Here is an 18,299-nt window from a genome sequence, read left to right as displayed (position 1 = left end):
CTGAATAATAAGTACTATTCTTCTGTTTTTATATTCCTTTAATTTTCTTAATAATATTATAGTGCATGCAAAGTCGTGTTTCACTTTTATGATAGAATAGTAACGCACAGAAGCTATATTTGTATTGTACGAGAAAAAGTGTTTACAGAAACCTTCGTGTATTTTCTTTGCAGGGAATTGGAGAGGAAAGCTTTTATTGAACCACTGCGTTCTGTTGCATCCACATCAGCCAAAAATGACCTGGATCTAACTAGGTCACAGACGGGAAAAGATGGTCACTTGCATAGGCATTTTGTGGATCCTGTATTGAATCAATTACCGAGACCACCCCAGGAGACTGGAGAGAGATTAAACAAATATAAGGAGGAGCACCGTCGAATCCTTCAAGAAAGTATTGATGTTGCTCCCTATACAACTAAAATCAAGGGGCTTGAGGGTGAGAGAGAGAATTATTCCAGAGTAGCAGCGTCATCCTCTAGCCCTAAAAGCCATGTCATCAAACAAGACAAAGATGTAGAATGTTCAGTAGCAGATCTTTATAAGATGAAGCATTCAGTGCCTCAGAGTTTGCCTCAAAGTAACTATTTCACTACGTTGTCTAATAGTGTAGTCAATGAACCACCAAGGTCATACCCATCCAAAGAGGTTTCAAACATTTACACTGAAAAACAGAGTAATACCCTTGGAGCAGCAGCAGCTAACCCTCAGACTCTGACTTCGTTTATATCATCTCTTTCAAAGCCTCCACCTTTGATTAAACACCAACCGGAAAGTGAAGGTTTAGTAGGCAAGGCACCAGAACATATTCCCCATCAAATTGCTTCTCACTCAGTAACAACTTTCAGAAATGACTGTAGGAGTCCTACTCATTTGACAGTTTCTTCTACAAATACACTCCGGAGTATGCCTGCTTTGCATAGAGCACCCGTATTTCACCCACCAATCCATCATAGCCTGGAGAGAAAGGAAAGCAGCTATAGTAGCCTTTCCCCTCCAACATTAACTCCAGTGATGCCTGTAAATGCTGGTGGGAAGGTTCAAGAATCACAAAAGCCTCCGACTCTGATTCCTGAGCCTAAAGACACTCAGGCAAATTTTAAGAGTTCTTCTGAACAGAGTTTGACAGAAATGTGGAAATCTAATAATAACCTCAGCAAAGAGAAAGCTGAATGGCATGTGGAGAAAAGCAGCGGAAAGTCACAGGCTGCTATGGCATCTGTCATTGTACGTCCACCTTCTAGTGCAAAACTTGATAGCATGCCAGCAATGCAGTTAGCTTCCAAAGATCGAGTTAGTGAAAGATCTTCAATTGGGGCAAATCAAACAGATTGCCTCAAATCAGCAGAAGCTGGAGAGAGTGGAAGAATCATTCTGCCAAGTGTGAATTCAGACAGTGCTCACATAAAATCCGAAAAAAACTTTCAGGCTGTCTCACAGGGCAGTGTTCCCAGTTCAGTCATGTCTCCTGTAAATACAATGTGTAATACCAAAACGGATATATTCACATCTGCTGCCACTACCACCAATGTTTCCAGCTGGGGTGGTTCAGAAATAATTTACTCTTTATCAAATACCATTTTGGCCTCTAAATCTTTAGAATGTACCTCTTCGAAAAGTGTCAGTCATTCAGTGGCTCAAACACAAGAATGCAGGGTCAGCACGACAGCTCCAGTTACACCAGCCAGTAGTAAGACAGGAAGTGCTGTTCAATCCAGCTCTGGGTTCTCAGGCACAACTGATTTTATCCATTTAAAAAAGCACAAGGCAGCACTGGCTGCAGCTCAGTATAAAAGTAGTAATGTCAGTGAGCCTGAGCCTAATGCTGTGAAAAATCAGACATCTTCAGCCTCCCCTCTCTTGGATAGCACTGTAGTCTGTAGTACAATTAACAAAGCAAACTCTGTAGGAAATGGGCAAGCATCCCAGACAAGTCAACCAAACTACCATACTAAACTGAAAAAGGCCTGGCTTACAAGACATTCAGAAGAAGATAAAAATACTAATAAAATGGAAAATTCAGGGAATTCTGTATCAGAAATTATTAAGCCATGTTCTGTCAATTTAATAGCCTCTACGTCGAATGATCTACAAAATAGTGTAGATAGTAAGATCATAGTTGATAAATTTGTAAAAGATGATAAAGTCAATAGGAGAAAAGCCAAACGAACTTATGAATCTGGCTCTGAAAGTGGAGATTCAGACGAAAGTGAAAGCAAATCAGAGCAAAGGACTAAAAGGCAACCTAAGCCAACTTACAAAAAGAAGCAAAATGATCTTCAGAAGAGAAAAGGTGAAATAGAAGAAGACTTAAAACCCAATGGGGTTCTCAGCAGGAGTGCCAAAGAAAAAAGTAAATGGAAGTTGCAGAGCAACAATAATAGTGGTAAGTAAATTAATTACTTTTTTTATCTCAAGTAAAATGGGCTGTAAGTTCTTGCAATAATGATGGTGTTCTCTAAAACTTAGAGAGCTAGAGCTTAAAGGCATCTTTGACTTCATTTGTATGCCCTGGTGTAATGTATGTGCTCATTGACTTCATTTCTACAAGTACCCTATAAGAGGAAATGAGAGAAGACCTATCAATATTTCTCCATTTTCAAGAGACTTGTAGAAATATGTTTTTACATAGCACTCAGGTTGGCAAAACCCCAGTGTGTAATTTAGTAGTTACTCAGAATTTTGACCATTTCTAAAAATTGTCAAAAGGCAGTTATAACTATACACTAAAAATGGATTTCTAATACAGGCATACCTTGTTTTATTGTGCTTTCCAGATACTGTCTTTTTTTTTTTTTTTTTTTTTTTAAACAAATTGAAGGTTTGCGGCAACCCCGTGTCAGGAAGGTCCGTCAGCACCATTTTCCCAACAGCATTTGCTCACTTCATGTCTCTGTCATACTTTGGTAATTCAGACTTTTCCATCGTTACGGTATAATATTTGTTTTGGTGGTCTGTAATCAGTGGCCTTTGATGTTACTATTGAAAAAAGATTACGACTCACTGAAGGCTGAGATGTTGGTTAGCCTTTTTCAGCAATAAACCATTTTTAAATTAAAGTACATGCGTAGTTTTTTAGACATAATGCCGTTGCACACTTAATAGACTGCATTATAGTGTAAACCTAACTTTTATGTGCACTGGGAAGCAAGAAAATTTGTGTACTTTATGGTGGTGGTCTGAAACTGAACCCACACTATCTCTAAGGTATGCCTGTATTAGGTTTTTACCTGTAACAAGATAATAGTTGAAAAAGAATTCCTATTCACAAAAACTTCCTTGCAGTCCCACTTTTAGAAGAGAACTACTTCAGAGTAGTGTGGATGTAGCCCATATTTCACCCTTTGTCATCTGGAGAAAAATTGAAAACTTAAAAAAAAAAAAAGAAAGAAAAGAAAACAATGAAATTACCTTCTATTTAACTAATAATGCTACTCATTCAAGCAGTCCTTAACAGTGGGTAAAAGTTAAATAAACGGGATTGGTGATTTTGTTTGTTCATTTCTATATTCAAGAAGAACTTACATAATAAGTAAAAGTTTCAAAACTGATAATATTTGTATTTCATTTGTGGCTACAACAGGGCAGAATAAGTGATACTTGCCAGTAATATTCACTATAAAGTATTTCTGTATGTCTTTACTCTAGAAGTAGTTTTTCTCAGTTTGCTTATTTTTTTTTAGGTATGTTGCACAAGGCAGAAAGCAGTTAATAGTTTCACTATATCCATGTATTCATCCACATACAATATATGAAATATCTGTGACAATGTGGACATTCAAGACGTACTGTAACAAGCATTTGGATGCTTGAAGGCTCTTATTTGGGCCTTTTTACTGAATGAGGTTTTTCCCACATGCCTGTGTGGAAACCAGAGGCAAAGTGAAGGAGAGAAAAACAGGAGGATGGAATCGTAGAAAAGGACAGTCAGAAAGTGAAAGAACAAAGGAAAACAAGCTCAACTAGAGACAGGCTGACAGACTGAAATGCAAACATAGTAAGAAGAAAGAAAGAGGGAGATTGACAACGAAGGATACAGGATACGTGCCATTTATTTGAGTGTTGGATTGCATACTGTGTTGTAATGTGTTCTGTTTACTTCCCCAGTGAATTCAAGAAGCTTAGTGTGGTCAATAATTGTTTCTCTTTTGTTTCACAAAACATTTCTTTTGGTGTCGAGTATTCAAATACTGGAGTTAAATTTACAGAAAACAGAAATAGGACTCTTCCAGCTTTTAACACTTAGAATATTCTTGAGAAGTTAAATTTATAAAATTAACTCTTAATGAAGTACATATTCTGTTTTCATTTTGAGACTGTGTATGTACATGTTCCCAAGTAGGTTTTAAGACAAAGACTGGAATCAGCACTTCCCCCTCCAAGTTGTAATGCTTAGTCAAATCTCCCCTACATAGTGAATAACATTTAGTATCAAACAGGCTATTTTAAGTCCCATTTACTCCCAAGTCCAAAGTAATATTAAGTGACTATTAAATGCCATCTATTAATTATGGGCAGAGTTGACTTGCTTTTGTTCTGGGCTATCTAGAAAAGTTCTCTAAATTGGGAGTTCATAAGTTCTAAACCTGAGTGGATTATCTCCCTCATGGATTAAATATGATCTTTATCCTTTGAATGTTCATTGGGGTTGTCATCAGTCATAGTCAATCGAAAAGAGTTAATCTGCACTTAAAGAATGTAATATGATTGCATAGACTATTATACATGTATAATTATTACACAAATATGCATATCATAGTTTTTAGTACATTCTAAAGCCAGGTACAATAGAATTTGCTTTATCTGCTGTTTTAGAAAATCTTCATATCTGCTGCCTTTTGTTACTGATAATTAAAAGTTGAATGCTTTTTCGCGACTAATTTTTTACATCATTTTATGTACTGAAATTTCCCATCAGATTTAAATGTAAGTCCTGTGACACACAAAATCAGTGGTTTAACTGTCAGCAGAGTTCATTTCTATATCTCAAAAAATATTTTTAAGGTGAAGGCATATCAGAGGTTAAAGGTTAGCATGTATTTTTCTCTTATTTTCTTCCTCAGTTTTCTGTTGCTAGAGCAGCTGCTTTGAGGATTTACTGATAGAGAACTAAGGTTGAAAATGTTCTTCTGGTATAAAGGAAGAAGAAATATCCATTGAGTTAGGTATTTTTCGTTGACTAAGTGTCTAAATCTCAAACTTTTAGATTTTAGATGTTACCAATAAATTATATATATAGAATTGAAAAATGGAGTTTTATTTTATTTATTGTACAAATAATATTACAGTAAAATTCATAAAAGAAGTTAGGCATAGTCATGTTTGGCCTAGTCTAGAAGCAAAAAACATAATATCAAAAACAGTCTACATGACCTGGACCTTCATATCTTTATAATTTATTCATTCATTTAAAAAAAAGGTCCAAGTGTCCATTTCATGTCACAGAACTGAGAGTTGCTTTGAAATGCCTGGTTCTTTCTTTATAATACTATTTAAATTGTTCACGGTAGTATGGTTATCCATACTCTTGGAATTGTTCCATTGTCTGGAATGTAAAAGCATATTGGTTAATGGTTGTTTTCTAGTCTAAATAGAAAGATTACATTTAGTTTATTCTAGTGTAATAGATAAAGTAAATAAATGATTGGAAGTAATATAACAAATAAAGATTTATCAGCAGTGTACTACTGTTGTTCATTCTGACTTCAAGAAGCTCTGAATTTTTTATACAGTCCATAGGAGAAACGTGTCTTATACACAGTGGAGGAAATAACAAACATTTTACACAAGCCTTCTGGAAACATTTTTATTCCATAAGTGGTATGTGTGCCCACATACATGTTTCTCTAGTGGATTAAGCCAAATGGCTCCTTGCCCTAAATTAGAGAAAGAAGAGGGGAGAACATGTAATCGTAAAAGAATCAGGCAGCAGTCATAGAAGTGCTTAATAACTGGAACCTATTTCAAATGGGCCACCCTGGAATTTAAACACAGCACTTCCTATGTTAAGATGTATGTGATCTTGCCGTAATTGTACTACGTATGCTATCAACAGGTAAGTTGACAGTGAGAGCTCAGAACAAGAGTTCTGCTGTATCTTCTGCAAGAATTATATAATCTCAGGAGAACATTTGAACTGCCTCTGATCGGCAAAATGGGTATGATTAGTAAACACAAGGGTAGGAAATACAGTTTATTCATTCAACATGATAGAAATAACAAACTATGTAAATCTCAGGTCTGGCATATAGCTACATAAATATGGGCAGTGTAAGTACGCTGATAGGTGTCAACAAATACTTGCTTGTCCCAACGTGCTTTTAAGTGAATATATTTTTAAAAATTGAATAGGCTACATTTAACTTAGGTACAATATAATGTTTTGAGTTCTTGCTGCTCTGTAGATGACTGATTACTTGAGCCCGTGTTATTACAACAATTAAGTTCAAGTTAATGAACGTGATGGAGCAATGATGCAGAGTATAGTAAACAAATTAATTTTTTTCCTGCAAGTATTAAATTGTATAGTGCGTTTGAGTTTTGTTTTTCTTTAGACTTCTCTGATGCCTTTTTTCTTTATACCATCAATAAAGACAGGCAGGTTAATATTGGCTTTTTTCTTTTACATCCTTCAAACCCTTTGATTTTTCTAAAAGATACTGCTTCTATCAAATATTGATACCAAATGGAGGACATTATAATAGGGAGAGATATTAGGAGAAAAATCTTAGCTCCTCTTCCCACAAATATAGTGTGATAAAATCGAAATTTGTCTTGATCCACATTTACCTTTGGAGAATCAGATTAAGTATTTCAAAACAATATAAATATATTGAAACTAGCCTGTAGTTTCTAGAAGTGTTAACTTTTGGTCTTTAGGTCCTTCCTGTGCATCTTAAAAGAGCCTCCTCCTACATATAACAAATTTCTGTGTAGAAGAGCTGCATTTTTATCTATAGATTTACAAAGAAAATGAATGACTATCATGTTTGCTACTATACAAATATGAATATTGAGTATGTGAAGATTTCAGTCAGCTGGAAAATTTACTCACGTCTGCATTTCCATTATACTGACATTAAGAGTTCATTTGGTTAGTAGAATAGTAAATAGAAATGCTGCTATGGACTTTTTAGTTATTAATGAGTACCTTGAACTATAATCTCTTTTCTACAGTCTCAGTATATGATCACAGTTGTATGATTGACTTGAACTGTTTTTTTTTTTTTTGCCTTTATTCTCAGTGATCTTTAATTGATTTGAATATTATCTCGAGGAGTTTACCTTTCTAAAAAGTTATAATCTTGCTAATACTTTCCTACTGCTTTTACAGCTGGCATCCCTCGTTCAGTATTAAAAGACTGGCGTAAAGTCAAGAAGCTGAAGCAAACTGGGGAATCCTTTTTACAGGATGACTCCTGCTGTGAGATAGGGCCTAATTTGCAAAAGTGCCGAGAATGTAGACTTATTCGGAGTAAGAAGGGAGAAGAACTAACTCACTCACCAGTGTTTTGTAGATTTTACTACTTTAGACGGTAAGTTGAAAATAGGTAATTGGGGGAAAATATGGTGATAGGATATTGGAAATTGTACTGTCATTCTGAGGGATTTTTGGAGGTGGGAATGAGGCTTTGAGCCTCTGTGTTTCTGAAGCATTATAAAAAGACACTAAACTTTTTGTGTGCCAAATTTAACAATAGGTTTAACTGTTAGACTAAATTCATATTCACACTGCTGCTTGTTTTCATATGACTTTTCTCTTCTAAGAGATTTATTATTCCTTAATGAGAAAATGTTAGTATTTTTTCTAAATTATAGGAAACAGCAGTTTAAGTTTTTTCTTATTTATGTAAAACAAAACAATGTCACATTTATATCTGTGCATCAGCCACGATAAGTCTATAAATCTGGGTGAACCATCTAGGCATTAAACTAAGTCAGTATGTTGCATTACAGATACCCATACTTAGGGTTTTGTTTGTTTTTTTAAAATTTATTTATTTTTGGCTGCATTGGGTCTTCGTTGCTGCGTGCCGGCCTTCTCTAGTTGTGGTGAGCAGGGGTTACTCTTCATTGCAGTGCGGGGGCTTCTCATTGCGGTGGCTTCTCTTGTTGCAGAGCACAGGCTCTAAGCGTGCGGGCTTAAGTAGTTGTGGCACACGGGCTTCATTGCTCCGCGGCATGTGGGATCATCCTGGACCAGGGCTTGAACCGGTGTCTCCTGCATTGGCATGCAGATTCTTAACCACTGCGCCACCAGGGAAGCCCAAGAAAATGTATTTTTTAATTTAGCATTTTTTTTTTAAATCTCAGTGAATCTTAAGGTGATTTATGGTATTTTCAACTTTAGAGGGTGCTGGCTTAGATTATGTATAAAATAACTGCATTGCTCAAGGCAGCATTCGGCCAACATTTTAACTCTTTTCCTCATGAAACACTTGGACAGTTTCCATTTGACTGGAGTTAAATCGTTAAGTATAAGTGATAGGTTATTTCAAGAAATAAGATTTTACCTAAAATTGGTGCCACTGCATTGCCATTTGTGTAGCACTATGGGAGTCAAAAGTTGGTTAAATTTTATTAATAAAGTTTGTATATATAAACAACCACTCTATTTTCATGTTTTTTAATTGTAAATTTATATATTTATAATGTAATATAAAAATATAAATTAATTATACATTTACAACTTTTAAAACCTGAACTTCTGTCTTGTTATCTAATGCTTTTATGTTTTAATGTTTCAGATTGTCTTTTAGTAAAAATGGAGTGGTTAGAATAGATGGCTTCTCTTCTCCTGACCAATATGATGATGAAGCTATGAGTCTATGGACACATGAAAATTATGAAGATGATGAAGTAGACATAGAAACTTCAAAATACATCTTGGATATAATAGGTGATAAGTTCTGTCAGTTAGTAACATCTGAAAAAACAGCTTTGTCCTGGGTGAAAAAGGATGGTAAGGAAGTTAAATACTTAGAACATGCAACTATTCACATTTTATTTTAAGAATTTCTCTTTAGAATATGTTTTATCTGTGGGAGAAGTCCTTAATCTTACCTAGGCTTGTTTACTTTTAATTTTGATAATGACACTTTTATGTGCAAATGTACCTATATGTAATTAAGGTAACATATTTTCCAACTGAGGTTGAATTGGATTAGCAATTTGTGAAATTACAATAGCATTTTGGTGTTTCTGCCATTATGACATAACTGAGCACGATAGACACTTTGGATGTGCAATTGGGAAGCTTCAGCATTTGCCATATAAAGACATAATCCATCCCAATTATTTAAGCTTTTTATCTCGTGTGATTCATCACAGTCTTTGGAGTTAGATAGACTTACATTTGTATCTCAACTTTATTCCTTGTTTAACTGTATGAAATGGGAATGATAACTACATCATAGGTTTGTTTTTAAAGTAGTTATGTTATATTTACTAAGTAAAGCACCTAACGTACTAGGTGCTCAAAATGTTAGCTTCTTTTCCTTCCCATCCCTTAAGTCAGTAGTTCGTCCCCCAGGGGACATTTTTGCAATGACTCAAGACACTTTTGGTTGCATAACTGAAAGGTGTTGGGGGTATAGAGAATGAGCATCTGTAGGTGGAGCCCCAGATGCCACTGCGCAGGGTAGCCGCCCACAAAAGAGAATTATTCATCCAAATATCAAGGGCGCCAGGATTGAGAAACCCTCCATTAGATGTAAGTCTTCTGAAGAGAATTACTAGTTACATCAAGGAATCTGCTATTGATTGTTAATTAATAAATCCTTCGAAGTTTTTGGTTCGCCTTTAAATTTTTGTTTTTGTGCATTCAGTGAAAATTGTATGGAAGAGAGCATGTTTGCCTTTAAATTTTTATTTCCCTGTATTTCAGCCAAAATTGCCTGGAAAAGAGCAGTGAGAGGAGTCCGGGAGATGTGTGATGCGTGTGAAGCAACATTGTTTAACATTCATTGGGTTTGTCAAAAATGTGGATTTGTGGTCTGCTTAGATTGTTACAAGGCAAAGGAAAGGAAGAGTTCTAGAGGTTAGTTGTAACTTCATATAAATTGAAATTTTTTTTTAGGACCACTCATCTGGAAAATTAGATGAATTAGGTGAGTTTTTTCCCTACCTTAATTATGAATATATTACATTAAGGAAGTTTTATGAAGCTTATGTTTAAAAAAGGAGGAGTTAACCACAGTTTATTAAAATAGCCAGATTTTCTACAATAAAACTGCATCTACATCTTTTTAGCCTGATTAGTAGATCCACTCTCTCATTTCAGTCAGATTAATGCAGCCCAAATTTAGGTTAGGCTTTGTAGCTTTCAGATTCCACTGTGTCACAGCCTGAAGTGTCTTACAGAACCTGTTAATTTATTTATTTTGGCTGTGTTGGGTCTTCGTTTCTGTGCGAGGGCTTTCTCTAGTTGTGGCAAGCGGGGGCCACTCTTCATCGCGGTGCATGGGCCCTTCACTATCGCGGCCTCTCCTGTTGCGGAGCACAGGCTCCAGACGCGCAGGCTCAGTAGTTGTGGCTCACAGGCCTAGTTGCTCCGCGGCATGTGGAATCCTCCCAGACCAGGGCTCGAACCCGTGTCCCCTGCATTAGCAGGCAGATTCTCAACCACTGCGCCACCAGGGAAGCCCCAGAAGCTGTTAATTATACAGTCAAGCACATAAGTCACAATTGCATACTTAACTAGGGGGAATTGATGTTTCTAAAAATTGGTCCATAAAGTTTAAATCCAAATGTTCAAGAATATGCTACCACTAGCACCATTTATCCACTAGTTAGAAAATGAAGAAGTCTTTATTATATATGAAAACATCCTTTGAAATGATTATTTCTAATTTCTAGAGAAGTAAAATGGCACAAAACAGTGTTCTGCGTGTTAATACATTTGGAAGATAATAGTTTTAAAAAGAAAGTAACTAACTGTACCTTTTGTCATGGTACAAGTGTTTTAGAAGAAGTTCATCCAAGGCAGTTAAGGAAGTAGCTTACGTAAATACTGGTAACCTGAAGGTTTGGGGGGTAAAGTCTTAATGAGAAGATTCAAACTGTGGAAGTATTAGAAGTAAAATCATGTTTAGTGATAGGCTGTTTATTCAGTATCTAAAAACAGTGAAGAATGTCATTTTCATTCCAGGCAGCTCTTTTTCAAAGTAGTATGTCAGATAGATGAACCATGATTTAGCCGTCAGTATCTTTTCCACTGATAGGATTACTAAAACTAGGCCCTTTCTAACCCTTTTTCTTATACACCCAGCGTTTACCAAAGAGACTTGAGCAAGCGAAGCATCTACAGCTAGTTGTTTCTGTGATATGCAAAAGATACGAGTAAAATGTAAAACCATAATAAGGAATGCATTTTAGGCCGTTAACTATCTTCAAAACCCTAAAAATCTATTTGGATACTTTTGGTTGATAGAAGAACTAGCTGCAGTGTTATAAAACTTCATTCCTTTTTACTGGTTCTGTGTTACTTTCATTTTCCCTTTGCCAAATTAAAAAGAAATTAATTTTAATGTATTATATTTTGTTATATTGTATGCATATATAAGCATGACTTTTTTTTAAACAAGATAGGGTATGCATAATAAACCTAATAGTTGTGTTGCTGTCGGTTATCATAGTACTGTTAATTTTTAAAGTATAGCCTGTCAGTCACCGTATTGTTTTTTTAAGTATAACCTATATGCCTTGAGTTGTATTCTGTTTTATATATATATTCTTATTTCACTGATAAATATTGTAATAAGCTCACATTGACTAGGTTATAGCTTTATATAGTGGTAACTAAACCTAGTGTCTAAAATATAACTAGTTAGAGAACATTTACAAGTTACTATGTAGGTTTTGTAGGGAAAGTCAGAACGCTTTTAAAGAAAACCAGTTTTAGGCTAGATTTGAATTTTATTTCCTCTGAAACTTTTCATGAAATAGTTCTAGATTTTTTTATGCTGAATTTAATGACCTTTTTGATACTTAACTGAAGCTCCTACAGCCACGTCATAGATAAGTAGTTATCTATATCATTAAATTTATAGAAGCTGTCCTTGAGATCAAGGTATTGAATATTTTTCCTTTGTATGATATGCCTCATGCTATGCCTTAATACATCAACTCTTCCAGGTATGGAGCCTTACTGCAGTAATAGCAATTAAATACTGTCTTATCAAGTTGAGGCTTTTCACATGTCTTGTGACAGTTTGTGTCTTTGACCCATTAGAAAAAAATGAGTTGGCAGTAGCCTCAAACTTATGAGTCTAATGTGCTAAGATCAGGCAAAAGCCCTGTTTGGCACAAATAGTTAAGAGTAAGAAATTAGCTACAGGGAAGATTGAGGTGACTAATACATTAATGAGACTAAAGAATGGTCATTTTAGAAAAGGCTAGTAACATTGTATCTGTTTTGTATCATGTTTTTATAAAATTCTCAGAAGAGTGGAACTGTTTTTTTTTTTTTAAGAAGCAAACATATGAAGCCTACCGTTGACATTTTACATAATTGCTAAACTCTTTATATGTAAGCCATCAATTTTATAATTCTAAAACCATGACTAATATAAAAGTACGTATGTTACTATCTTACAGATAAAGAACTGTATGCTTGGATGAAGTGTGTGAAGGGACAGCCTCATGATCACAAACATTTAATGCCAACTCAAATTATACCTGGTTCTGGTAAGTATAAATATACATTTTTTGGCTGCATTGGGTCTTCGTTGCTGTGTGCAGGCTTCCTCTAGTCGTGGCGAGTGGGGGCTACTCTGGGTTACCGTGCACAGGCTTCTCATTGCAGTGGCTTCTCTTGTTGCACAGCCTGGGCTCTAGGCACGCAGGCTTCAGTACTTGTGGCACTCGGGCTCAGTAGTTGTGGCTCACGGGCTCTAGAGCGCAGGCTCAGTGGTTGTGGCACTTGGGCTTAGTTTCTCCGCGACATGTGGGATCTTCCCGGGCCAGGGCTCGAATCCGTGTCCCCTGCACTGGCGGGCGGATTCTTAACCACTGAGCCACCAGGGAAGCCCTAAATATACATTATTGACTTAGTAGTGTAACAGGTCTTTGTTGTTCCAGATTACTTAGAAGTATGTCAATAGTAGTAGAAAGAAGTGGTAAGGTTTATGTAATCTTGAATTGTTATTGCTCTGTTCTTAGAATCCTCTGTGTAATAAAGTTAGCAGGATAAGCCCAGACCCAGTGATGAAGAAAGCCTTAGAGGAGGAACCATTTTAGAAGGGGAAAACTGGGAATTCTCCGGCAGTCCAGTGGTTAGGACTCCACCCTTCCACTGCAGGGGGCATAGGTTTGACCCCTAGATGGGGAACTAAGATCCCACAAGCCACACCACGCAGCCAGAGAAAGGGGGGTCGTGGGATGGGGAGACCAGAGTGTAATGAAAAAGCATATTAGATGTATTTATTACAGGTTATTCTACTTTTTTTTTGTTTTTGTGAGCATAATGATTTTTGATTATAGAGGTAAAAGAAAAGAATAGAGAACATGGATTTGGTTGAATGAACAAACCTGAAATAGATGGAAGGGATGAAGGAAAAAATGGAAAAGAAGTTGAAAAGGCACAGAAAACCTCCACAAGAAAAAGAAAAAATTTTTATAATCTTAACAACTAGTGATGATCTTTTTATTAACCATTATATTTTGTAGTTTTGACAGATCTTCTAGATGCGATGCACACTCTTAGAGAAAAATATGGTATTAAATCCCATTGTCATTGTACTAACAAACAGAATATCCAAGTTGGAAATCTTTCTGCTATGAATGGTGTGTCTCAAGTGAGTAAAAATCTATTCAAATAAAATTCATGGTTAATCAGCTTTGATATTTGAAATCCAGTTTAGGACTTGTGTTTTATAAATTACATTTCCTGTGTTACTGTATAAATGTAACCTCTATTTTTTAACTCTGAATAATTGAAGAAATAGTATTTTAAAAATTCAACTGTTCTACCTTTGTAGGTTTTACAGAATGTTCTTAATCACAGTAATAAAATTTCTCTGTGCATGCCTGAGTCTCAGCAGCAAAATACCCCTCAGAAGCCAGAGAGTAATGGCAACAGCAGCCCAGAGAGTGATGTAAGCACGGACAGCAAGGTAGCTCCTCCAGAATCCCAGTCACCACTGCACTGGTTAGCAGATCTTGCAGAGCAAAAGGCCAGAGAGGAAAAAAAAGGTAAACCTAGTTTATTATCTAATAATTGTAATCAACAGTGTAGTATCATACATAAACATGCTACCGTTCACTTAGAACGGTTTACTTTTGTCTTTTGCTCTCATTGTGGCTTAGGTTTTAACATTGTCTTTTCTTACTAGGAACTCGACTTCCTGTGATCTTATCAAAGTTAGTTACAGAATCATCTGTAGATGAGCGTATCAATAAAGCCACCAGAAAAAAAAAAAAAAAAAAAAAAAAAAAAGCCACCAGGGCAATAGATTTGTAACTTTACCTACACTTTCTCCCCGTCTTAGCTATAGCATTTTTCCTTTGCGACAGGTACAAACTCACCTACATGTCTAAAACACTGAGGAAGGCCTTTTCATATTCAAACTATTTGACTCCTGAAGGATCTAACCCATCCTCTGGTGTGTGTTCAGGTGAATAAATGACTAGTGCTACAGTTTTCATCTCTCACTGTAAAATGTAGGATGCCAGCTTTGTCTGTACTTTAGCAGCATGTTTAATTCTATGTGAATTTTGTAAAATGTTTTATTTCAGAAAACAAAGAATTTGCCCTTGAAAAGCAAATTAAAGAAGAGAGAGAACAAGACAACCCTGATTCTCCCAATAGCAGAACATCACCTCCTGTGTCCCAGAATAATGAACAAGGCTCAACATTACGAGATTTGCTGACCACAACAGCTGGCAAGCTACGTGTGGGTTCTACAGATGCTGGCATTGCCTTTGCACCAGTTTATTCAATGGGAACCCCCGTGAGTGAGATGCCAGATTTTTGGATTTCATATGGGCCTTAAATTTAGATTTGGGGTCTTGGCTGTGAACTACACAATAAATAGATGCACATGAAATCAAATATACCAAATTGCTAAGCATGTTCCTATTTGCATTATAATTCTCATAACTTAAAAGCCAGAGATTTTGTTCTTTTCCCAGGTGAAAAGGGTTGCAGAGGGGCATTTTGATTCCAAAAGAGTCCTAACATACTCCTTCAGAATTTGGTATCTAGTTGGGGGAGGGGGGGCGGGCAGGGAATGACATGGATGTGAATGTTTTGTTTTGAAATGTTTCAATGTTTTGTTAAAATATTTAGACATCAATTTTCGCTTTAATTATTCACCAAAAAAGTTAAAAAAAAATAAAAACAAAAATTGCATAGGTAGACACAAATTTTTAGTGGCTTTTAAAAGTATTTGGGAGAGTATACCTATTTGTTCCCTCTGCCCCAATCCTAAAACGATGTGAAAGGAAGACCATACTTCTGGTTTCTGCAGATCCAGCGGTTTCTCACATGGAGACCACCCTACTTCTGCTTCCCACTGTCAGGAATAGTGTAGGGACTAGAGATCCATATCCATTGACATGATTCTTTTTTTTTTTTTTTTGCGGTACGCGGGCCTCTCACTGCTGTGGCCTCTCCCGTTGCGGAGCGCAGGCTCAGCGGCCATGGCTCATGGGCCCAGCCGCTCCGCGGCACGTGGGATCCTCCTGGACCGGGGCACGAACCCTGTCCCCTGCACCAACAGGCGGACTCTCAACCACTGCGCCACCAGGGAAGCCACAATGACATGATTCTTGAAGCCAGATATATTGTTTGTGTTGGTTGCTTGCTATGTAATAGTAAATAAAAACAAAAGTTTCCAAATGTAATCATTTCCCCTGAAAGTATAATTTTTTTTCCTTATTAGAGTGGTAAAAGTGGAAGGACTATGCCAAACATTCTTGATGACATAATTGCTTCAGTTGTTGAAAACAAAATTCCACCAAATAAAGCCTCTAAGATAAATGTAAAACCAGAGCTCAAAGAAGAACCTAAAGAAAACAGAAAACCTGCCATGGATGAAAACAATAAATTGTACAGTGATATACCACATTCTTGGATCTGTGAGAAGCATATTCTGTGGCTTAAGGATTATAAAAATATTAATAATTGGAAGCTTTTCAAAGAGTGTTGGAAACATGGACAAGTGAGTATTTTAAGCTGATTTAGTATGCTCTGAGTGGAACTAAAGCTGGTTGAATAGGAAAAATGGTTTTCTCCTTAGGATTAGAAAGGGGAAAGATAATACTTGACACATTTGAGTTGGAAGATATCAAAAACACCAAAAAAGTTACCAGAATGGTTGTTTCTGAATCCTTATTTTTTGGCCAGATTTATATGAATTAACAGGGAAGCATTGATTATTTGATGTTATAATTTCAGTTTGTTAGCAGACTTTTAATAAAGCCATATATTCACAAAGTTTGGTATCGCCTTCCTTTTTTTACATTTGTATTTTAGTTAACAGATTCATTTCCGCTATCACAGTGTTAATAGTAAAAGCAGTTTTCTTGAACTGATGAGAAGTGTAGATGCTTTTGCCTTTAATATTTACCTATAGAACATTTATTTATAAGTTAGTTCATAAAATCTTGAACGACAAACTCCATTATTTAACTTGGCTCAAATAAAAATGATTTTCTGTTTGACCAGAGTTTTGATATAATAATGTTTGATACACACTTCAGATGGTAATTTACTACATTAGTGCACAAATTAGGATTTTGCATGACTTAATATTATCTTCAGTTTTTTTCTTGCATTCTGAAAAACATCATTGCTATTTTACTTCCCTTTTTGTATTCAACAGAGAGTTATTGAGCACCTAATAAAATCTAGTGTTTGTGCTGGCCATTAAGGATATAAAAATGAGTACATCATGTAAAAATGAGTAAGAACCATTTTAGTACAATGGTTCTTAATCTTTTTAGGTCTCTGGTCCTTTGTAAAATCCAATGACAGCTTGGTTCCTCACCCTAGGAAAAATACACGCCCATGCATTGCATATACACGGTTTTTAGCATATATTTTTTTGGTTGGCTCTCCCTTGAAGCCCTGATGCCATTGCTGCGTCACAATTTACACGACTTAAATTTGTGTAGGCTTGAACAGTCTCATAAATAAATACTTTTATAAATACGTCACATGTTCTCAGAACTTTAAGGTACTGTGGAAACCTAAAAGAGGGAATGAATAAGCTAGAGTACTAATTCAAAAGGGCTAGTATGAATTGATGTCTCAGGAGTTAAGTGAAGGTTTTATAGATGGACAAGAGGTTGGAAATAAAAAGGATCGGGTGTGTGGGGAACTGTTCAGTAGCTTTGTTTACCTGACATAAGTTAAGAGTTCTGTGGGGTAATGATGGGGAAATGAGGTGGTTACAGTTATGATTATGAGGGGCCTTTATATCTTGCTAAAGAGTTTGAACTTGGTCCTGTAGATGACAGTTTTAATTGAAGAACCAAAGAACTCTCAGATTGACTTTTTAAATTGAAGTATAGTTGATGTACAATATTATGTAATTTACAGATGTACAATATAGTGATCCACATTTTTTAAAGGTTATACCCTATTTATAGTTACTATAAAACATTGGCTGTATTCCCTGTGTTGTACAGATAGACATTTTAAAATAACTGACAGCAAAGCAGATTGGAAGTTGAATTGGAGGGGAATAAGACCAGAGGCAAGGAGCCAAATTAGCAAGGCTTTCAGTATTTCAGGAAGATGATAATGATGATAGTAGCCTAAGAATTCTGCTTTAGAATATTCTGATTTATTAATTAACGTGCCTCTATAATTTTTTTTAAATTTTATTTTTCCCAAGCTGCTGGTTACCAAAATAAGGAGTGGCACAGGGCTGGATGGGAGTATTACTGGATAGGCATAATAAGGGCTAGGAGCTAATATGTGAATTGTCAGCAGTAGTTAATTATCTAATAGCTGAAACTGTTTTAATAGTTGGATATATTATTAGCCCATTGAAAGGAAGTTTAATGTTGCAGTTACCCAAGCGGTTAACCAAACTTCTTAAGGTGGTTTTTGCTGTTGTTTATTCCTTTTCTTTTGAGATACCTTTTTGTGATAACAACCCTAGCTTGAGGTTATTCTGCACTTACCGTTCCTCAAATTTTATTATCTTGTGAGTTTTAAGAGTACTTAAAAATAACATCTTTTACAAGAGACTCTTACGTCACAACTTTCTGTGTTCTTTTACTTTTCATTTATAATAAAGGAATTTAAAAAAAAAGAAACCTAAGAATAATGCATCAGATTGCCTTTAGAG

At 35.9% G+C, this 18,299-nt stretch overlaps 1 protein-coding gene across 8 annotated transcripts in view; it reads left to right on the top strand.

The window, feature by feature from the left end:
* Positions 1 to 18,299, top strand: part of JMJD1C (jumonji domain containing 1C) — a 305,528-nt gene that overhangs the window by 269,823 nt on the left and 17,406 nt on the right. For 5 of the 8 annotated variants that reach the window (XM_032607635.1, XM_032607630.1, XM_032607632.1 and 2 more), the window contains 9 exons: positions 174 to 2,383; positions 7,331 to 7,532; positions 8,745 to 8,959; positions 9,884 to 10,036; positions 12,595 to 12,684; positions 13,666 to 13,793; positions 13,977 to 14,190; positions 14,734 to 14,948; positions 15,882 to 16,160. In XM_032607635.1, coding sequence (XP_032463526.1) covers positions 174 to 2,383; positions 7,331 to 7,532; positions 8,745 to 8,959; positions 9,884 to 10,036; positions 12,595 to 12,684; positions 13,666 to 13,793; positions 13,977 to 14,190; positions 14,734 to 14,948; positions 15,882 to 16,160 — 3,706 coding nt within the window. Of the gene's footprint in view, positions 1 to 173; positions 2,384 to 7,330; positions 7,533 to 8,744; positions 8,960 to 9,883; positions 10,037 to 12,594; positions 12,685 to 13,665; positions 13,794 to 13,976; positions 14,191 to 14,511; positions 14,613 to 14,731; positions 14,949 to 15,881; positions 16,161 to 18,299 lie in introns of those variants that run through there. The other 3 variants (XR_004346113.1, XM_032607631.1, XM_032607637.1) reach the window with 3 other exon arrangements.

The sequence above is a fragment of the Phocoena sinus genome, chromosome 16, assembly GCF_008692025.1.
Source record: "Phocoena sinus isolate mPhoSin1 chromosome 16, mPhoSin1.pri, whole genome shotgun sequence".
Lineage (NCBI taxonomy): Eukaryota > Metazoa > Chordata > Mammalia > Artiodactyla > Phocoenidae > Phocoena > Phocoena sinus.
The sequence above is the reverse complement of the archived record's forward strand: the minus strand, read 5'-3'. Positions and strand labels throughout refer to the sequence as shown.